Raw genomic sequence first — 24,000 nt, 5'->3', positions numbered from 1 at the left:
CTATGAACCCCACAATAAAACGTGTTTTGATTTGAAAGTAAACAGTGAATCAAAAACAAATATGTTTAAAGTAATACTCGCCCATATATATGCTTATATTTTTAGGAAAAATACTTTTGCCATTTTCATACTTTTCACATGTATTTACATATTCATTTTCTTTTAATATATATTTTATATATATATATATATATATATATATATATATATATATATATATATATATATATATATATATATATATATATATATATTTAATTTTAGTTTTGAGTGTCTTCTTAAGTGTCTCGAGTGTCTTCTTAATCTAGTAGTAAATATGGGCAGAAATATATGGGCCTGTATTCCTTCTTAGGCAAATTACTTTCAAATATATCAGAAATATATTATCATACTTTACATTATATCCTCAAATAAAATGTATTAACCCACAGAGGAATTAAATATATAATGATGCATTCCTTAATTTGTGTGATACATTTAAACTATATCGTTTACTTTTAAAATCCAGTTTAAAAAAAAATCAGTTTCATTAGATGTAGTAAAATATTTTGGCCAAGTTAATAAATATAAATCTGTAATGGAGCTTAATATAACACAGGAAATAATTATTTTAAAAATGATTCTACATATCTATTTGAAAACTTTTTCCTTAGTGTTCTGCAATTGTATCAGATGAAACAGTATATTTTTAAATATTTAAAAAGCATTTTACTTATAAAGGAATACAATACAATATATTTATTTTCTGGGTATGTTGTAAGAAAAAAACTACTTTAACCTTAAGTTTAACTTAACTTGTTTAACTTAAGTTGTTTTTTCATGTAACAAATATACAACTTTTATGTCCTAACAATAAAAATTAACCCACACAGAAATATATATATATATAAAATATATTAAATATATTATTTTATTTTTTATTTATTTATTTTATCTGTCGTGTGAGAAAAACACTCCAGCAGAGTGGAAGGAGTGAACTACAGTAGCACACAGAAAATAATTATATGTACAATTGAAATATATCCCACATGCTCATATATTTCTATATTATTAGTCACATATGTGTTTGCAGTGTATGAAATTGGCCAGAAATCTGTTGAATATACTTTAAATGTAGTTTAAACATTTATGTAGGAACATTTAAACATATATATGAGATATATGGCTAATTAATATTTTTTAATTAAATATATTTTAAATTACATTTGCTTTAGTTTCACTAAAACTGCATGCAAACACTGTTAAGAATTTTTACAGGTTGTACACTCAATATCAAGAACATGATCAGTAGATTTATGTTGTTTGGATCAATGTTTTTTATAGTGCTGGACGAAATGGTCAAAATATATATCGCAATATATTTCTTAATTGTTTTTGTCTCTTGTGGGTGTGTTTGAGGCTGTTTGAGGATATCCGCGCTGTCTCGAGTGGGCGTGTATTGGCATGTCCAGTTAGCATGCTGGCTATTTATCTATTGAGCTATCCACTACTTTCTTCCACGCTTCATTTTCCTCCAAATTTCCCAGTATTTGAGCAAAACTGCGAGCAGAAAGAGCAGCTATAATCCTCTCTGCTATTTTTAGAACTGTTCATTAGGGATGTGCCATATCGTATTGTTCGTGATAATATCGCCAATATTGTTGAATATCGTGAATGATTTTATTCCCTGAAATATGGTGTCATATCAACCACCCCTAATGATCTCATCAGGGTACTACTTTTTTCACACTGTTCTTATTTCCTATCCTAAATCTACTAGAGACCATAGATTATATCGGTCCAGTATCATTTATTTTACTGCTGTTTTTTAATATCTCCGTTAAGGCTGTGCAATATGTATGCAGTAATACAAGTAATAATTTTTATTTTATTGCAGTAGTGTATTCTTGAGAATTTAGTTCACTGTTTTGTCTTATCGCCAAGAGTATTTTTATCACGAAAATACCATGAAAAATATTGTCATATTATTTTAGGGCCATATCGCCCACCCCTACTGTTCACACTGCTGGGATATGAACGAATAACGGTGGGAATCAAACCTTCATAGAGCAAAAGCTGAGGACCTTGTACCTCCTTGTCTGTGATTGGTCTAAAACATTTGTTTGGCCAGTATGTCGCTTAGAATATCGCTTCACACGCCGTGCTGGCTACAAGTTGTGTTCTTCATAGGAAATTAATGGTTGCCTGTCGCCTGCCAGTGTGAACGCAGGGTTACAAGGCTTTATTGTGATGTCATGTGATCACACTGAGGTGTAAAATAATTTTAAAAAAATTTTAAACGAACATGATTAGTTTCCCGACGCTTTCGTCCAATTTTCATGTTGCCTTTTTCTTTTTTTCTTTCATATTGGATGAGTGCATTGAATTGTAACTGAGGGCCGCGAAGGATACATCAGCTGCGTCCTCCAAACTGCTCTGAAAGTCTTCTGTGTTTCTGGGCTGTACTTCAATGAAGTAGTATCATAGCAGCTAATCCTGGAGAGCTACAATCCAGCAGATTTTATCTACAACCACTAATTATCATCTCATTATTGCCTCCAGGTGTGATTACTCTGTAGGTAGAAGTATAGATACTAGGGTTTAATAAAATACTTCTTTAAGTAAAGGTATTTTAAAAAAAGTACTGGTTTAAAAAGTACCTAAAGTATAAAAGTAAAAGTAATATAAGGAGAAAAAATAAAGCCATTAAGAACAAAAGCTTAGGCCACGCCTACAGAGTCCTATAGTGCACTAACCCACCCCTCCACAAAACACATTTATCTAAAAACTTTAATGACTATAATGTTAAAATATTAAAATGTTAATGATGATAATATAATTTGGGATTTTGCACTCGGCTGTTCTCTAGTGTTTCAGCTGCATATATGCTGATATATACTGCATATATGTAAATGAATGTATTTTAGTAGAATGTAAATATATTAAAGAAGTTTAGTTGGTCTGGAGTTTGTCTGGAGTTTGTCTCTTGAGTCTCTTCATGAATACAGTATAAACCAATAAGGAGTCGGAATGGTATATGTTTATACTTCTCTACATCCAATCAGAATCAGATTCTCTCTATCTGGATGGAGAGATTTATCTGGATAGGGGTTTTATTGAACGATGAGAAGCTGGTATGAAAACCAGCTGAAATGAAACAGGAGTAAAGAGGCTGTTTTTATTAAAATTTATGGAGTAGAAAGTTCAGATTATTGTGTAATTAAAATAATTAATTACTACAGTAAAGTATAGATAACCTACCTTTATACTTAAGTAACGTAATGAAATATTTGTACTTAGTCTGGTTCAGTCAGAGCTCTGTAATCAGGCCTCATTAGCCTGGTTTTGATAAGCCGCAGGTCTGTTATGGCTGTAGGTCTGGGTGGTGGTGGTGGTGAGGTATTATCAGGTGCAGGTTCTGTTAGTGGGAGGTTGTATGGTGTTGAGGAAACGCTGAGATAAAGCAGAGCTGGGTTCTGACGTACGTGAGAACTGCTTTGGCTGGTAAATCAGTACAGCATCAGTTCCACTCCCCCTCAGAGCAGACTCTTCCTTATAGCTCTCAGACTGATCTCAGATCAGCAGAAACGCAGCCGTATTTCCTGTAATTCATCCTGAAATCTTCCCCAAACCGTTCTGTGGAAAACAGGAGAGGTTATAAAGCCATTAAGATAACTCCACTCTTTATGGTGTAATTAAGAGAGGATAAAACTCTCTACCTGTTTCCTCCAGCAGTTTCTGATCTTTTCTCTGTGTCATGCATTCATACTGTAATGAATGTTGTTTTAATTGTTTTTGTTTGTTTTAATTTATTAAAATGGAATTTGTAGAGTTTCTAGACTATTGGTTTGGAATCTCTAAAGGTTTAAGGCTTTTTGTTTAGAATTTGTAGAGTTTCTACACTGTGTTTGGAATTTGTACAGTTTCTAGACTATTTGTTTGGAATTTGTAGAATTTTTACACTGTGTTTGGAATTTGTAGAGTTTCTACAGTGTGTTTTTTGGAATTTGTAGAGTTTCTAGGCTATTTGTTTGGAATTTATAAAGTCTTAAGGCTATTTGTTTGTAATTTTTAGAGTTTCTACACTGTGTTTGGAATTTGTAGAGTTTCTAGGCTATTTGCCTATAATTTGTAGAGTTTCAACACTGTCTGTTTAGAATATGCAGAGGTTCTACACTGTATGTTTAGAATATGTAGAGTTTCTACACTCTATGTTTAGAATATGTAGAGTTTCTACACTCTATGTTTAGAATTTGTAGAGTTTAGACTATTTGCTTGTAATTTGTAAAATTTCTACACTGTGTTTGGAATTCGTACATTTTCTACACTGTTTGGAATTTGTAGAGTTTCTAGGCTATTTGTTTGGGATGTGTAGAGTTTTTAGGCTATTTGTTTGGAATGTGTAGAGTTTTTGGCTATTTGTTTAGAATGTGTAGAGTTTTTAGGCTATTTGTTTGGAATTTGTAGAGTTTTTACACTATGTTTAGAATATGTAGAGTTTCTACACTGTATGTGTCTAGAATATGTAGAGTTTCTACACTGTATGTGTCTAGAATATGTAGAGTTTCTACACTGTATGTGTCTAGAATATGTAGAGTTTCTACACTGTATGTTTAGAATATGTAGAGTTTCTACACTGTATGTTTAGAATATGTAGAGTTTCTACACTGTGTGTCTAGAATATGTAGAGTTTCTACACTGTGTGTTTAGAATTTCTGAAAATATTCTTCTGTTCTTCTTCCCTTAAATTGTCATATACCTGTACTATATGTACATATATCATGTTTCAATGTTTGGTCATTAAACACTAGAACACTAGAAGTATAATGTGGAGTTTAGAATTAGCTTTGAACTGAATTTAAGAGATTTTTAAGGGATTTGGGTTTGGGATGTGTGTTGTGTTTTTTATATATTCTGGATTATATGATATGATGGTCTGATGAGCTGATTGGTCTCCAGGCTGTTGCTCTGGGGCAGGTTTGGTCTCTTGATGCTGTATGGGATATATTTATCTCTGCTCTGTGCTTTGAGATGTTCACATTCTCTAGACACTGTGTTTGGAATGTGTATTCTCTGTGTTTGGGTTTGGGATGTTTATAGGCTCTAGAATCAGTTTGGAATTTGTAGAGTTTCTTAAACCAAATTTGTAGAGTTTCTTAAACCAAATTTGTAGAGTTTCTAAACTCTGTGTGAAATTGTTTGGAATTTGTGAATTTTCTAGACTTTGTAAATGGAATCTTTTGAATTGTAGAGTTTCTTGAATCAGCATTTAGACCATTTAGATCTTCAGACCTGAATCTAGTTACTATTTCCAAACTTGATGAACTAAATACCTCATCAATTTCCTCAAATTTGTGGAGTTTCTAAACTATGTGTTCCGAATTTGTAGATTTTCCAAAATCTGTGTTTGAAGTTTGTAGAGGTTCTTAACTCTGTAAGGAAAGAATGGATTGTTTGGAATTTTCTAGACTCTCTTAATGTAATCTTTGGAAAATATAGAGGTTCTAGTCTATGTGTTTGGACGGTGTAGAGTTTCTAGACTATGTGTTTGGACCGTGTAGAGTTTCTAGACTGTGTTAGGAAGGTGTAGAGTTTCTTGACTGTGTTAGGACTGTGTACAGTTTTTAGACTGTGTTTGGAATTTGTATAGTTTTAAGACTTTGTTTGAAATTTCGATGTGTGTTTAAAGTTTCTAATCTTAGAAAAAAGACTGGAGTTTGTAGAGTTTCTTAAATCTGTTTTGTAGAGTTTGTTGTTGCTTGAACTGTGTGGAAAAAATGAACTGTTTCAGTTAATTAAACTGAATCAGTGGATTTACTAAACTCTGAGTTTTTAAACAATGTATTTGGAATTTGTAGAGTTTTGTAAGTTTGTGTAGTTTATCAGAGGTTCTAAACTTTGTGTGGAGAAAATAGACTGTTTAAAAATTGTAGAGTTTCTAGACTTAGTATTTAGACTTAAGTTTTCAGACCTTGAATTCAGTTTATATTCCTGAACTCGGTCAACCAAATACCTACCCAGTTTCCTGCAATTTGTAGAGTTTCTAAACTCTGTGTTTGGAATGAATGGAGTCTTTGGAATTTGAGTTTCTAATCTCTGAAAGAATGAACAGTTTGAAGTTTGTAGAGTCTCTTAAATGTGTGTTAAATCAGAGTTTGGATTTTGTAGAGGTTCTAAACTCTGTGGAAAGAAGGGACTGTTTGGAATTTGTGAATTTCTAGACTCTGGAATCTGGAATCTTTGGATTTTGTAATTACTTCCTACAAAACAGGATAGAGGCCAGAAAACATTCACTTCATTTTACACTGAAAATCAAGATAAACACGGGTTGCCAGATACGGGCTTAATGCCAGCGACTGAATGACGCATGAGTTGACTGGTCTGTGATTACTAATGATCTCCAGGGTTCCTGCTGGACTCGTTTCCTGAAGATCTGACCTCCGCTTACCTGCCCCACAGAGACTTTTACTTCTCTGTGTGTGTACAGTGTGTGTAGTGTGTGTGTTATTAAAGCAGTAATAAGGTGTGTAGTGTGTGATGACGGCTGGGTTAATATTTACTGGTGTATATATATATAGTGTATATAAGGGTGTGGTTCTGATTGCTGGGAATAACAGAACTCATGGTTCCAGTATGTTAGTGGGTCATTAGTGCAGTACTGAACACTGCCTGCTTAAAACTCAACTTTTAATAAATAAATGAATCAGGTGAGAGATTAGTGGGTTGAATGAATTAATGGGGTCTTTCAAATTTAAGTTTTTAGATTTTTTTTCCGGAACCTCTAAATTAAATCTTTGGAATTGTTCCATTTCTAGATTTCAGATTTTTGGAATTTGTAGAGTTTCTAAATTCTTTGTGGAAAGAATGGACTGTTTGAAATGTGAGTTTTGTAAATTCTCTAAACGTAATCGTTTTTACACTATGTTTTAGGAATTTGTTTAGCCTGTGCCTTTGGAATTTGTACAGTTTCTTTCAAAGATTCAAAGTGTTTATTGTCATATGTACAGTACAGAAACGTGTTTCAGTGTACAATGAAATTCTTTCTTTGCTCTTCGCCAAGAATGCCAAATAGAAGATAGAAAAAGTGCAAAAAAAAAATACAATAAGGTTATAAATATTAAACTAATTGTCAAAGACATAAAAAAATAAAAGTTACTTAAGCAAAGAAATGTATAAAAAAAAGTGCAAGTGCGAAATAATGCAGTTATGGACATTAACTATATATATTAAAAAAAGATTAACAGTAAAGTGACGGCTGCAATGTAAACATGTTGAAGTAAAGTGCAGGGTTATTCCTGAGTTGTGTTCAAGAGTCTGATCCCAGGGTTATACCTGAGGTGTGTTTAGAGTCTGAAGGCAGGGTCATTCCTTAGGTGTGTTCAAGAGTCTGATGGCCGTGGGGAAGAAACTGTTCTTTAACCTGGTGGTCTTGCATTTTACACTTCTGTACCTCCGGCCTGAGGGCAGAAGTGTGAACAGTCCATGCTGGGGATGGGTGGAGTCTTTGAGGATGGATGCAGCTCTCCTGTGGACTCTGTGGTGGTAGATGCTCTGCAGGGAGGGCAGTGGAGTCCTGATGATCTTGCAGGGAGGGCAGTGGAGTCCTGATGATCTTTCTTAACTATGTTTCTAGACTTTGTTTGGAATTTTTAGTGTTTCTAGAATATGTGTTTGGAATTTTAGTCTTTCTAAACACTGTGTTCTGATTTTTTTTTCTGTTTCTAGACTATGTGTAGAGTTCCTAGACTTAGTATTTACCTCGTTAGCGCCGTTGGGTTAGGGCTGCAACGATTAGTTGCTATAATCAACAGTCTTAATTATAAATATTTGTTGACTCCAAACGTTCGTTGTCGACTAATCATCAATTAGTAGCACTACACAAATTACGGGTGACAAAAACACTGCCTATGTGTCCAAAAGTGCCCAATCACAACAGATTTCACATTTCCTCAGTAAATATAAACACCTTTCACATTTAAAGCACAATGTTCTGGACGTTTGAAGGGCATTTAAATTTTATGTTCAGCTGTTTCTATTGTTTTGAAGTAATAGTGAAAGCTAGAAACAGGAGCCATGGCAGAAATACTTGTTGACTAATCGATTAATCGTAAGAATAATTGGCAGATTAGTCAACTTTTTCTACCAAAATAATCATTAGTTATAGTGGGTAGAGCTAGAGTTTGGTCGACAACACTTGGTAACACTTTATAATAATTTTCATTAATATATTTTTAACTAATGATCAGTAGATGTGAACAAATCCCTAGCTCATCAGAATTTAAACATTAGTAAATCGCTAGTAAATACGAACTTTAAACCAGTCAAATGTTTACTTTTTTAGTTTCTAAAAATGTAAAAAATATCAGTTATTAATCATTAGTCAATGGTATAATATTGTTATATTGTTTCATAAATCCCCCATAATACAGAATTAGCCTCTTTAGCACTATCCGGACGGGATTAGTTTCTCTGTGTAAAATATTTCACACTTCTACTCTTCTAGTGATAAAACTCCTGCATCCAGACTGCAACTGAAAAAAACTGGAGTTTTAGGCTTTTTTCTCGGTCACATGACCTCATCACATTCATTAGCTCCTCCATTTCCTCTTTAATATTAATCTACAATGTAGAAAATAAATTAAATAAAGAAAAATATTGACTGATTTCTGTGAGTAACGGTAGAAATGTGCTTTGGTGCTGCATTAGTTTATGTATGAACTAATAAATTAGTAAGTGTAAAACTGCCAGAGCGAGTCTGAGTGTTCGATCTGCTCCATGTGCTTCGTGTTTCACTTGCATAAAAAAAATAATAATGCATTACTGATTATTACTGACGATTAAACATTTACATCCCCAATTTTAGTAGAAAAGTTACTTTTATTAGTTTTATTAGTCAAAGGTCCTGTGTGGAGTCCATTGCTTATTGAATCAGAGCCCCAATATTGGTGTCAGAAGGGGAATCTAAAGGTATTAGGAAGGTGGTTTTAATGTTATGGCTCATCTGCGTAGGCAGAACCATGTCAACTAAAAAAAAAACATATTAGATGAGGTCCTCACTTCTGTGTGAAATTTGTGTAGATGTTTCTACAGCACCTATCAAGAAGGTTCCATGTTTATTATGCAATTTTCAGGTTGGATTTTAGACGTTTCTGAGCTGAGGATTGTGATTGGTCTAGATTTGGGCTGAATCCAGGTCTGAGACACTAATCAATCAATATTTTATCAGTTTATCTGAGAGATAAAGAGGCTGAGTAAATATTCAGACCCTGATAAGGAGGATCTGGCTGAGTTTTATCAGTTAATTATTTAATTATATTTACTCTGAATACACACAGACAGATACTAATATATATACCATATAAACACACTCAGCACCACCTAAACCCAACGGATTTCCCTCAGTTACTAACAGCACTTCACTCAGAGTGTTCCAGATGCCAAAAGTCATGGGATATGGGTCATAGTGGTGTAACAAAATATCTATATTTTATTGAATTACAATAGTTTGTTGTGCAGCACTGAATTAATACTTAATCATTAGTGTACAGATGTAATGTAATGTAAAGGTTGGTGTCAGAAGTGGTTCATTAAGTGTTGTATTTATGCCCCGCCCACTAGATAGTAGCAGTGTGGTTAGATCCCACTCTTCTGATTGGATAAAAAGTAAAATCTTTTTTGGCAACATTTTATTTGGATGGTACATTAGAGATGCCTTATAGATGCTCAACTAATATTCAATTAACTGTCTATTAAATGCAACTTAACTCTTAGTTAATAATGTAAGTGATTATTATTTTGTATAGAACTAATTCTAAAATGTTAAAATTAGAGTTTGGGTTAGGATTGGGTGTAGGGTTACATTCAACAGAGAATTTTGTACTTTTACTTATTTCAGTTAAATGTAAAAAAAAAACATATACTTGAATATCAACTTTTATTTTATTCATATTTTAAATATGTTTTTCCTGAAATTTGATTTAAGCAATCGAAATATTTAAAAATTAGAAAATCATTTGAAGAAATATCATTGAAAAGATATTTTATTTCAGTAATTCAATTTAATTCAAAATGTGAAACTTACGTATTATATAGATGTATATAGACGTGTTTGATCTATTTTAAGCTTTTATTTCTTTTATTGCTCCACTGTGTTTTATTATCAAGTCTAAAGTCAGTTCAGTTTTATTTTCACACAAAATCTTACAGCACTCCATACTGAACCTCTGCTACTGACAACTTTTATTGAGATGCGGATTTCATTTTCCAGCAGGACTTGGCACACTGCCCACACTGCGTTTCAAAAGTACAGTTGGTTTTATATAATATTCTAATTATCTGAGACACTAATTTTTGGGTTTTTATTGGCTGTAAGCTTCATAATCATTAACAATAAAAGAAATAAACGCTTAAAATAGATCACTCTGTGTTTAATACATATATATAATATATAATCTAAATGCCTGTATTGTTATGCTTGTTTAATCACCAGGTTCTCGCTGATACTTTAGCACTAATGGATCATGGGAACTCAGTACTGACTCACTTCAGAAGTGTTCAGATTACACAGAGCTATTATCACATTGTTATTTGTATTCATTGTTCCTGTTCAAACAAAAGGAAAAAGCATATGAACACCAGAGAGTTTATAACTAAGACCAGTTCTGATAGCAGTGCAGAGCGGTGATGTGTTTTTAAATAACTGTATAGAAATATATCAACCTTATAGTACAATAATTAAGAACAGTGTTATTAAGCTCAGTGTTACCCAGCGTTTCCAGTAAGGTGCCAATAAAGTGATATTTACAGTAGGGGTGGACGATATGGCTCTAAACTAATATCACGATATTTCAGGGTATTTTTGCGATAACGATATACTTGGCGATATAGAAAAACTAAAATAATTAATTAATTTCAGGAATATAGTATAAGAGTATAACAGTATAATCGTAATGTGGCAAAATAAATAATATAGCATAAAATAATATAATGCAGCCAATAATATTGCAGAATATTTAGTGCATGCATATAAACTGCAAACTGAAAGAATTATACAATAAATACACCTAAAGCTTCACAGTAAATAAAGACAGAACATCTCTATTATCACAATATGGATTTTTAATATCACGATATTTCTGTGTCACGATATATTGTATACGATATAATATTGCCCACCCCTACTTTACAGTATTAATTTCTTTAATTATTGGATATTTAAATTTAAAGGTTTGATCTTTAAAAGAAAGTGATTGTTTAACTATATATTAGCTATTGTAATTATATGTTAAATATATAAATAGTTTTACTATTTATAAAATATACACTATTTATAAATAATACAAATAGTTAATTGCATTTTTTTTATAATATTTCAGATATATCTACCATTTCAGTAACTAATCTTTAGGATCTGATACGCTTAGAGGTCTGTGCTCTTTAAGTGTGTGTGTGTGTGTGTGTGTGTGTGTGTGTGTGTGTGTGTGTGTTAGGTAGTTAACCTATGATCTGGGTGGGTTCTGTAAGGGGAAATGACTCCACAGTGACAGTGCTCTGTCTCATAACCTGTGTTAGAGCTCAGAATAATGACCATACTAAACATTACACTCAAAGATCTGCTGCAACACACACACACACACACACACTCCCTTTATAAATAGAATGTGTTTATCAGTGTTGTTGTGGTTAATGCCCCGGTTCTGTAGAGTCTTCATTATTATTATTTATTATTATTTATAAGTGTTAGTAACTCATTGATAAACAAATTGTTTAACACTTTACATTAAAGCCTATTGTAGTGTTTATAAGCATTAATAACCCATTAATAAAGACTGACATACACTTTACATTAATGACTTTTGTAGTGTTTATAAGTGTAAATAACTCATTAATAATGAATGACTAGTTTTACACTTTACAGAAAGACTTAATTTAGTCGATAGACAGACAGACAGACAGACAGACAGACAGAAAGACAGGCAGGCAGACAGACAGATAGATAGATACATCATTGACCCCAAAGGACATTTAGGACAGTTTATAATAAAATATATATAAGCGTTAACTCAGTAAAAAAGACTTTTTACACTTGAGTAAGGCCTACAATAGTGTCCATAAGTGTTAATAACTCATTAATAAATCATGCCTCATTTTACACTTTACAATAATGCCTGCTCTATTGTAAGCATTAATAACTTATTAATAAAGAGCAAAATGTTTTACACTTAACAGTAAGGTCTACTTTAGTGTTTATAAGCATTAATAACTCATTAATAAAGACTGATAAATTTTACAATTTACAGTAAAGCCCTGCTTTAGTGTTTATTAGCATTAATAAACCATTATTAAAAACTGACTAGTTTAGACCTTTACAGAAAGGCTTGATTTAGTGTTTATTAGCATTAATAAACCATTAATAAAGACAGAGCTGTTTTAAATTTTACAGAAAGGCTTGGAAGTGTTCATAAATGTTAAATCCTTAATAAAAGCAAAGATGTTTTGCACTTTACAATAATGCCTATTGTAGTGTTTATAAGCATTAATTAGTCATTAATAAAGGCTGAGCTCTTTTACACTTAGAGTAAGTCCTACTATAGTGTTTGTAAGCCTTAATAACATGTTAATAAAAACTGACTTGTTTTACACTTTACAGTAAAGCTGTTTTTTACTAATCATGAATAACTCATTAATAAATGTTAAGCTCTTTTGTACTTTACAGAAAGCCTTGATTTAGTGTTTATAAGCGTTAATAACTCATTCATAAAGACTGAGCTGTTTTACACTTTACATTAATGCCTTATTTATTGTTTATAAGCATTATTAACTCATTAACAAAGACTGACTAGTTTAAAACTTTACAGAAAGGCTTGATTTAGTGTGTATAAGCATTAAAAACTTATTAATAAATGTTAAGCTCTTTTGTACTTTACAGAAAGCCTTGATTTAGTGTTTATAGATGTAAATAACTAATTAATAAAGACTGACTTGTTTTACACTTTAAATTAATGACTATTGTAGTGTTTATAAGCATTAATAACTTAAATAATAAAGGCTGACATGTTATACACTTTACATTGTATGCCTTATTTATTGTTTATAAGCGTTATTAACTCATTAACAAAGACTGACTAGTTTAAAACTTTACAGAAAGGCTTGATTTAGTGTTTATAAGCGTTAATAACTCATTCATAAAGACTGAGCTGTTGTACACTTTACATAAAGGCTTGATTTAGTGTTTATAAGCATTAATAACTTAAATAATAAAGGCTGACATGTTATACACTTTACATTAATGCCTTATTTTAGTGTTTATAAGCATTAATAACTCATTAACAAAGACTGACTAGTTTAAAACTTTACAGAAAGGCTTGATTTAGTGTTTATAAGCGTTAATAACTCATTTATAAATGTGCATAGACCACCTGAGATGATGAAACATCAGAGTGAGAATATAAAGGATGACCTGTTTAGTCACTACTCTTTTATTTTGTATCTCTCTCTCTCTGTTTCTGTCTGTTGCTCTGCCCCTGTTCTGTGGTAATTGAGTGTAATAGGATCTGGTAGGAGCTCAGATTGTAATAAACTGGTTTAACTGGTTTTGTAAAAGGGGGCGTGACTGGGCTGATATCTGCTGCTCTGAGTTCAGGTTTAAATACTCTGATATTCTGATGTATTTAGGTTTGAACGCTGCTCTGTTTCTATCAGGAACAGTAAGGATTTATTTGGTTTGCACCAGTTAACTCCACCTGTAGAAGGTGTTGATTGGTTGCCTGGAGCTGTAGAGCAGGTCAGGTGAAGGGGAAGGGTCGGGGGGGGGGGGGGGGGGGGGTGGATCTTCAGACCGTTGATCCTGAAGGACGGGTTACTGAGATGAACAGCAGGATAAGGAAACACCTGAAAGACCTGATTCCAGGGGTCTGGGAGGAGGGGGGGCTACTCACTGCACTCACCTCCCCGTATATATATATATATATATATATATATATATATATATATATATATATATATATATATATATATATATATATATATATATATTAATCATGAATAACTCATTAATAAATGTTAAGCTCTTTTGTACTTTACAGAAAGGCTTGATTTAGTGTTTATAAGCGTTAATAACTCATTCATAAAGACTGAGCTGTTTTACACTTTACATAAAGGCTTGATTTAGTGTGTATAAGCGTTAATAACTTATTAATAAATGTTAAGCTCTTTTGTACTTTACAGAAAGCCTTGATTTAGTGTTTATAGATGTAAATAACTAATTAATAAAGACTGACTTGTTTTACACTTTAAATTAATGACTATTGTAGTGTTTATAAGCATTAATAACTTAAATAATAAAGGCTGACATGTTATACACTTTACATAAATGCCTATTTTAGTGTTTATAAGCATTAATAACTCATTAACAAAGACTGACTAGTTTAAAACTTTACAGAAAGGCTTGATTTAGTGTTTATAAGCGTTAATAAGTCATTTATAAATGTGCATAGATAATAAATAAATAATAAATAATATATATACATTCCACCGAATGGGTGCTATTAGCTTGTTGTTACAAATTTAACTTATTTTGTTTGTATTTAACTATTCAAAACATGTACTGATCAAACCATTTTTTACAAGATTTCTAATCTTAAGACAAAGCATGTTTAAAAGCAAGAAAGTCTTTATTTTAAAGAAATGTTTGACTGCATGCTCAAATAACTGATATTTAAGACAAAAAAAATCACTCCTGTTACTGGAACTCATTCCTGTTACTGGAACTCATTCCTGTTACTGGAACTCATTCCTGTTACTTTTTGTGTTTTGAATAACAGGATGAAAGTAATAGGAATGAGTTTTCAGCATAGAATTAGCAAAAACATGAAAAATAGCTGAATGGAGGCTATGCTAACAGCATGAGCTCACTGAGAACATAAAAAATAAATCAGTAAGATGTAAGAATTAATTTAGGTAACAGCACTGAGTTTTCAAGATGAATTTTCAAGATATTTCAGAGGGGGTAATAAGTGTTACGGTAACAGGACTGAGTGACGCACAGGGACACAACTAAAATATGTATTTTACTTAAATATTATGGATTTATTATGAAAAATATCTATACTTTTAAAGCATAGATGTGATTTGGTGTCACACAACAATGCAAAAATATATCATTTCTGAAGGATTTTAATAAATAACTGTATAAGTTTATAGTTAAAGAGTGGGGACATATGTAGTTGTATATATTTAATATATTCAATTTCTCTGATTTTATTACTGGGTTATATAGGTGTATTTTGGAGTAAAATCAACATTGTTGTTTTATTCCATCAATTTCTCAACAATATTTCTCTCAAATTCCAAAAATATTGTCATTTAGAGCATTTATTACAGAAACTACGAAAATGCTTTCAGATTTGAAATGATGCAAAAAAAGGTCATATTCATTTCTAAACAACAATACTAAAGTTTTAAGAGTTCAGAAATCAGTATTTGGTGGAATAACCCTGGTTTTTAATCACAGTTTATATGCATCTGCATGTTCTCCTCCACCAGTCTTACACACTGCTTTTGGATAACTTTATGCTGCTTTACTCCTGGTGCATTGTTCCATAGATCATAGGCCTCTCTCTCTCTCTCTCTCTCTCTCTCTCTCTCTGAATAAAAAAAAGCAAAAGCATCATGGTTGCCAGGCAGCAGCTCTATGGAGTCACGACTTACTGCAGCTATAAACAACAAACCAGTATGACCAACAACACCACCTGACCACCGACTTTATAAATGTTTATTCTAATGTTATATAGAGTTAATTACAGGTAGACACTCTCACTGATCACTGACTTTATTAATGTTTATTTGGGTTTAGTATTCTAATGTTATATAGAGTTAATTACAGGTAGATACTCTCACTGATCACTGAGTTTATTCATGTTTATTTGGGTTTAGTATTCTAATGTTATATAGAGTTAATTACAGGTAGATACTCTCACTGATCACTGAGTTTATTAATGTTTATTCAAATGTTATATAGAATTAATTACAGGTAGACAATAGTATTGTATAGTGTAGTATAGTATAGTATAGTATAGTATAGTATAGTATTGTATAGTATAGTATAATATAGTATAGTGTAGTGAAGTTTAGTATAGTATAGTATAATATTGTATAGTATAGTATAATATAGTACAGTATAGTGTAGTATGGTATAGTATAATATTGCATAGTATAGTATAATATAGTGTAGTATAGTATAGTATAGTGTAGTGTAGTGTAGTGTAGTATAGTGTAGTATAGTATAGTATTGTATAGTATAGTATAATATAGTATAGTATAGTGCAGTATAGTATAGTATAGTATAATATTGTATAGTATAGTATAATATAGTATAGTATAGTGTAGTGTAGTGTAGTATAGTGTAGTATAGTATAGTATTGTATAGTGTAGTATTGTATAGTGTAGTATAGTATAGTATAGTGTAGTATAGTATAGTATTGTATAGTATATTGTAGTATAGTATAGTATTGTATAGTGTAGTATAGTATAATATAGTATAGCGTAGTATAGTATAGTGTAGTATAGTATTGTATAGTGTAGTATTGTATAGTGTAGTATTGTATAGTGTAGTATAGTATAGTATAGTATTGTATAGTGTAGTATTGTATAGTGTAGTATAGTATAGTATAGTATAGTATAGTGTAGTATAGTATAGTGTAGTATAGTATAGTATAGTATAGTGTAGTATAGTATTGTATAGTATAGTGTAGTATAGTATAGTGTAGTGTAGTATAGTATAGTATTGTATAGTGTAGTATAGTATAGTGTAGTATAGTATAGTATAGTATAATATAGTATAGTATAGTGTAGTATAGTATAGTGTAGTATAGTGTAGTATAGTGTAGTATAATATAGTATAGTATAGTGTAGTATAGTATAGTATAGTATTGTATAGTGTAGTATAGTATAGTGTAGTATAGTATAGTGTAGTATAGTATAGTATAGTATAATATAGTATAGTATAGTGTAGTATAGTATAGTGTAGTATAGTGTAGTATAGTGTAGTATAATATAGTATAGTGTAGTATAGTGTAGTATTGTATAGTATAGTGTAGTATAGTATAGCGTAGTATAGTATAGTGTAGTATAGTGTAGTGTAGTATAGTGTAGTGTAGTGTAGTGTAGTATAGTGTAGTATAATATAGTATAGTGTAGTATAGTATAGTATTGTATAGTATAGTGTAGTATAGTGTAGTATAGTATAGTGTAGTGTAGTATATTGTAGTGTATTGTAGTGTAGTGTAGTGTAGTGTAGTGTAGTGTAGTGTAGTATATTATAGTATAGTATAGTATAGTATAGTATAGTATAGTATAGTATAGTATATTGTAGTTTAGTGTAGTGTAGTGTAGTGTAGTGTAGTATAATATATTATAGTATAGTATAGTATAGTATAGTATAGTGTAGTATAGTATAGTATAGTGTGTAGTATAGTATAGTGTAGTATAGTATTGTATTGTATAGTATAGTATAGTATTGTATAGTATAGTGTAGTATAGTATAATATAGTATAGTGTAGTATAGTATAGTGTAGTATAGTATAGTGTAGTATAGTGTAGTATAGTATAATATATTATAGTATAGTGATGTATAGTGATGTGTGAGGTGTGGATGGAGGTCAGGTGATCAGTGTTTGGTTAGCTGATGCTTTTTCTCTGGGTAAAGTAAATAAAGGATGAATGTTTTATTAGTTTCAGTTCCTGCTGAACGGGTTTAACAGTCAACATATTAAAATACTGCTCTTATTATATTTCAGTGTGGATGGATTGATGAACCACGTCTGTATTTACATTATATTTACTATAAATTACACTTCAGAAATGTGTGTGTATTAACTACAATTATAAAATGTGTTAAAAATATTATTATTGCTGTCAAATTCCTTACATGAACACATGTGATTAATGTGAAAATTGAATGTATTTAGCGATGTGAACATGTCATAAGTTTACTGCTGCCGAGTTCAGAAGATAAATGATTTTTTATTTATGCTGATATATGGATTAAATCTCACCAAAAAACTGCTGGCAGGTTTCTTTAACGACGAGTTGAATGTGGAATATGGAGCTAGAGTATGACTGGACGATATGGTACAAAATCTATATCACAATATATTTCTTGAAAAATGTTATAATCACAATATTTCCATCATACACAAACAAAATGTATCAGCATTTTCTGCCATTCAAACTCTCTTTCATGCATAATACAATGATTATTTCATTTTTTGGTGCACGTAATACATAATAAAATGTACAGCTGATAAAAATAACAATAATAATAATAATAATAATAATAATAATAATAATAATAATAATAATAATAAAACACTTTTGTCTTTCAGGTGAAGCTGCCCAATTTGATCCGACATTCAATGGACCAATTCATAATAGGTTAGTATTGATTGTGTGTGTGTGTGTGTGTGTGTGTGTGTTGAGAACATATATGTCTATATGCATGGTTCTTTAATGGTACTGATGCCACATTTCCCTGCAAATTTATAGGTTTTCCTTCACCAAGCTCACTTAATTCAACTATTTAACTCATAAACTAAAACTTTCAGAGCTACTGCTGGTGTGTTAAAGCAGGGAAACCTCTAAAATGTACAGGACCAGGGTTCGAGAACACTGGTATACACCCTTTTATTTTAATATGTTTTTTATTAACTTCTTTAGTCATCAGGGTAATATAATGATTCACCAAGGTCATTATCGTTTCACAACATTTCAAAAAGCTACTTTTGTCATTTGTCACAAGGCTAAAATGTCTTTTCAGCGAGTTTCTTCGTGTTTAGACACTTTAGTAGCTCCCAACTTCTGGTTATTCTGCAAAACTCTTATATATTTCTCATAAGTTTTTAATTATTTAGTTCACTTTGGGGCTTTGTAGCTGCCAGTGGAACTGATAGACCAAATTAACCAGAGTATGATGCTCCCACCACCATGCTTAACAGTTGGTACAGTGTTCTTGGGTCTGTGTATTTTACCCCTGATTACATCACTCATATGAACATGGAGTTGAATTTCATGTCCATGATGAGTGTCTAAACTTAGCCTACAACTATGACTGTCGATATGATTTATGATTATGTAAAAAAAAAAAGACTACTTGGCCAAAAAAAAAGGACACTACCTGCGTTTAAATAAAGAAAAACAGGTAAGAGCCTCCCATGGGTAATAATTACTGCATGAGCGAATATGTTTCAACTTATTTAACCCTAACTGATGCAGGGAGTAGCTTCTCATTAGTTAATTAAACAACCATGTAGAAAAACAGACTCATCCTCTGGTCGTGGAAAAAATCAAGTTTATCTGTTTCAACGGAGGAAACAGAGGAAAATAATCACATATAAGCCTCACATATAAGGGGGGGCATCCCACCACTGTTTAAAAATGCTTTAAATGAATGTTAAATAAAAGTTTAAATGAAATGGTTTACTTGGTTTAGAAGGGTCAAATTATCATCATGCAGGACAGTGTGAATAACCTTTGAATGATGGTGATCGGTGATCACTTAAACATTTGGTGAAATCAGGCAAATAGTATAAAAACAGCACTAGAACTAAGAGATATGTTGTTTAATAGGGAAAGTAAGAGCTTTATTTATATATATATATACAGTATATGAACCCCGCTTTTTGCTGTTGTTTAGGAGCTGCACTGATATCATCTGCTGTGTGCTGTTCATGCTGGTGGTTGTCGGCTACATGGTGGTAGGAATTCTAGGTAAGAAACTAAACTCTCTACTGTTACTGTTTTTATTCCCCATAGATACGTATCTCTGTTACTGATTATACTACCCCAACTCCAATTATACAGGCTATTAAAATAATCACTGTAAAAAATTTTAATTTAAATTCATTTCTGAGCATTTATTTCTATTGCTCAATTTATCATGAAATTCAAAGACAGCTGCTAGATTCACTTTTATAAATTGGTCAATATGAAAAGTATAATTAAAAAATAATTAATAATAAGGCAAATAAACAGTTTTTAGACCCATTGTCCCACAGGATGTACCGATTTGTTATTTGGGTGGTGAAAGTTTTTAAAAGGTTAGCATTTTTGTGCATTTTTATTCATATTACATACATATATATCTTTAGTAATTCTGTTAAAACAATTTGTATATAAAGATTTCTTGTTTGGTAAGAAATGTTACTAAAAGTCATAATTGTATTAGAAAATGTAAAATAAAAAAAATAATTAAAGTAAATCTGCAGCTGTCGGAATATTAGAAACAAAAATATTAAAATGGTGATGTCCTAAAATAAATTTTAATCTTTTTAAATTTAAACTTTTTTTTTTATTACGGTTGTCTATTTTCAAACATGCAGAATTTGGGGTTGATTGCAGTTACTAATCTGAAATTATTAAGAGAGTGAACAGGCTTAAGGAGTTTTTAATGAGTTTTTAAGGAGTTTTTTTAAAAGAGTTTTTAAGAAGTTTTTAAGAAGTTTTTAAGAAGTTTTTAAGAAGTTTTAAGGAGTTCTTTTAAGGAGTTCTTTTAAGGAGTTCTTTTAAGGAGTTTTAAAGAAATTCTTAAGAAGTTCTTAAGGAGTTCTTAGGGCATTCTTAAGGAGGTTTTTAAAGAGTTTTTAAGAAGTTTTTAAGGAGTTTTTAAGAAGTTTTTAAGGAGTTTTTAAGAAGTTTTTAAGAAGTTTTTAAGAAGTTTTTAAGAAGTTTTTAAGAAGTTTTTAAGAAGTTTTAAGGAGTTCTTTTAAGGAGTTCTTTTAAGGAGTTCTTTTAAGGAGTTCTTTTAAGGAGTTTTAAAGAAATTCTTAAGAAGTTCTTAAGGAGTTCTTTTAAGGAGTTCTTTTAAGGAGTTCTTTTAAGGAGTTCTTTTAAGGAGTTTTAAAGAAATTCTTAAGAAGTTCTTAAGGAGTTCTTAGGGCATTCTTAAGGAGGTTTTTAAAGAGTTTTTAAAGAGTTTTTAAGAAGTTTTTAAGGAGTTTTTAAGGAGTTTTTAAGGAGTTTTTAAGGAGTTTTTAAGGAGTTTTTAAGGAGTTTTTAAGGAGTTTTTAAGAAGTTCTTAAGGAGTTCTTTTAAGGAGTTCTTTTAAGGAGTTCTTTTAAGGAGTTCTTTTAAGGAGTTCTTTTAAGGAGTTCTTTTAAGGAGTTCTTTTAAGGAGTTATTTTAAGGAGTTATTTTAAGGAGTTCTTAAGGAGTTCTTAAGGAGTTCTTAGGGCATTCTTAAGGAGGTTTTTAAAGAGTTTTTAAGAAGTTTTTAAGAAGTTTTTAAGAAGTTTTTAAGAAGTTTTTAAGAAGTTTTTAAGGAGTTTTTAAGGAGTTTTTAAAGAGTTTTTAAGGAGTTTTTAAGGAGTTTTTAAGGAGTTTTTAAAGGAGTTTTTAAAGGAGTTATTTAAGGAGTTATTTAAGGAGTTATTTAAGGAGTTATTTAAGGAGTTATTTAAGGAGTTATTTAAGGAGTTATTTAAGGAGTTATTTAAGGAGTTATTTTAAGGAGTTCTTTTAAGGAGTTCTTTTAAGGAGTTCTTTTAAGGAGTTCTTTTAAGGAGTTTTTACGAGGTTTTAAGGAGTTTTAAAGAAGTTCTTAAGAAGTTCTTAAGAAGTTCTTAAGGAGTTCTTAAGGAGTTCTTAAGGAGTTCTTAAGAAGTTCTTAAGAAGTTCTTAAGAAGTTCTTAAGGAGTTCTTAGGGCGTTCTTAGGGCGTTCTTAAGGAGTTTTTAAGGCTTTTTAATGAGTTTTAAAGGAGTTTTTAGGAAGTTCTTAAGGAGTTCATAAGGAGTTCTTAAGGAGTTTTTAAGGAGTTCTTAGAGAGTTTTTAAGGAATGTTGTGTCTCCTACACCTGAAGCCTGTTCACAGGTGTTTGAGCTGTAGGTAGGAGTGTGTAATAGAGTGGAGGACAGTGAGAGATGATTAACACAGTGTTTAAAACCTCCAGCAGCACTGCTGCAGTATCTGCTGCTGTTTGATGAGTGGAGTGGTGGTGCTGATTGGGTGGGTGTATTTGTGAAGATGCTGATTTGGTTAAAGAACAACAGGCTGTTTCAGTTTTAGTGTGCTCTTCAGATAAGAGAACCACAAACGCGCTTTCCTGTTAGTGTCACCATTACGTGGGAAAATAACTTCCTTATTAAGGTCATGTTTGCTCTCGCTCATGATGAGCTTTCACAGTTCACTGCCTGAGATTCTGCAGAGTACAAAAGGTCAACATCACTAACCGTCTTCCAGAAATACCATCACTTTATAAAAAACAGCAATAAACAGTTTATAAGAGGTGCTTAACTGATCCTGAAGTTTTGTCCTATACAGCCTAGAGTGGGAGTTTTAGAGATAATGTAGTTTAGAGTGGGAGTTTTAGAGATAATGTAGTTTAGAGTGGGAGTTTTAGAGATAATGTAGTTTAGAGTGGGAGTTTTAGAGATAATGTAGTTTAGAGTGGGAGTTTGAGATGAGTGGGGGTTTGATTTAGATTAAGTTGTTCAGACTGGGGGTTTGAGATTAACTCATTCAGAGTGGGGGTTTAAGAGATGAACTCGTTCAGAGTGGGGGTTTGAGAGATGAACTGGTTCAGAGTGGGGGTTTTAGATGAACTCATTTAGAGTGGGGGTTTAAGTTATAAACTAGTTCAGAGTGGGGCTTTGAGCTGAACTTATTCAGAGTGGGGCTTTGAGCTGAACTTATTCAGAGTGGGGGTTTGTTTTAGAGATGAACTTATTCAGAGTGGGGGTTTGAGATGAACTCATTCAGAGTGGGGGTTTGAGCTGAACTTATTCAGAGTGGGGGTTTGTTTTAGAGATGAACTTATTCAGAGTGGGGGTTTAAGAGATGAGCTACTTCAGAGTGGGTGTTTGATTTACATTAAGTTGTTCAGAGTGGGGGTTTGTTTGAGAGATGACCGATTTTAGAGTGGGGGTTTAAGAGATGAACTGGTTCAGAGTGGGGGTATATTTTAGAGATGAGCTTGTTCAGAGTGGGGGTTTGTTTTAGAGATTAACTCATTCAGAGTGGGGGTTTGAGAGATGAGCTACTTCAGAGTGGGTGTTTGATTTACATTAAGTTGTTCAGAGTGGGGGTTTGTTTGAGAGATGACCGATTTTAGAGTGGGGGTTTGAGATGAACTCATTCAGAGTGGGGGTTTGAGCTGAACTTATTCAGAGTGGGGGTTTGAGCTGAACTTATTCAGAGTGGGGGTTTAAGAGATGAACTCATTCAGAGTGGGGGTTTGAGATGAACTCATTCAGAGTGGGGGTTTGAGCTGAACTTATTCAGAGTGGGGGTTTGTTTTAGAGATTAACTCATTCAGAGTGGGGGTTTGAGATGAACTCATTTAGAGTGGGGGTTTAAGAGATGAACTCATTCAGAGTGGGGGTTTGAGATGAACTCATTCAGAGTGGGGGTTTGAGCTGAACTTATTCAGAGTGGGGGTTTGTTTTAGAGATTAACTCATTCAGAGTGGGGGTTTGAGATGAACTCATTTAGAGTGGGGGTTTAAGAGATGAACTCATTCAGAGTGGGGGTTTGAGATGAACTCATTCAGAGTGGGGGTTTGAGCTGAACTTATTCAGAGTGGGGGTTTGTTTTAGAGATTAACTCATTCAGAGTGGGGGTTTGAGATGAACTCATTTAGAGTGGGGGTTTAAGAGATGAACTCATTCAGAGTGGGGGTTTGAGATGAACTCATTCAGAGTGGGGGTTTGAGCTGAACTTATTCAGAGTGGGGGTTTGTTTTAGAGATTAACTCATTCAGAGTGGGGGTTTGAGATGAACTCATTTAGAGTGGGGGTTTAAGAGATGAACTCATTCAGAGTGGGGGTTTGAGATGAACTCATTCAGAGTGGGGGTTTGAGCTGAACTTATTCAGAGTGGGGGTTTGTTTTAGAGATTAACTCATTCAGAGTGGGGGTTTAAGAGATGAGCTACTTCAGAGTGGGTGTTTGATTTACATTAAGTTGTTCAGAGTGGGGGTTTGTTTGAGAGATGACCGATTTTAGAGTAGGGGTTTAAGAGATGAACTGG

The 24,000-nt window shown here is 32.1% G+C and overlaps 1 protein-coding gene across 2 annotated transcripts in view; it reads left to right on the top strand.

Moving 5' to 3' along the window:
• LOC125790045 (choline transporter-like protein 4) overlaps positions 1 to 24,000 on the top strand; it is a 52,164-nt gene that overhangs the window by 501 nt on the left and 27,663 nt on the right. For both annotated transcript variants that reach the window (XM_049473144.1, XM_049473143.1), the window contains exons 2-3: positions 18,363 to 18,411; positions 19,670 to 19,743. In XM_049473144.1, coding sequence (XP_049329101.1) covers positions 18,363 to 18,411; positions 19,670 to 19,743 — 123 coding nt within the window. The remainder of the gene's footprint in view (positions 1 to 18,362; positions 18,412 to 19,669; positions 19,744 to 24,000) is intronic.

This window comes from Astyanax mexicanus, unplaced genomic scaffold (assembly GCF_023375975.1).
Source record: "Astyanax mexicanus isolate ESR-SI-001 unplaced genomic scaffold, AstMex3_surface scaffold_34, whole genome shotgun sequence".
Lineage (NCBI taxonomy): Eukaryota > Metazoa > Chordata > Actinopteri > Characiformes > Acestrorhamphidae > Astyanax > Astyanax mexicanus.
Note: the sequence above shows the minus strand (reverse complement) of the source record. Positions and strands in the feature narration are given on the sequence as shown.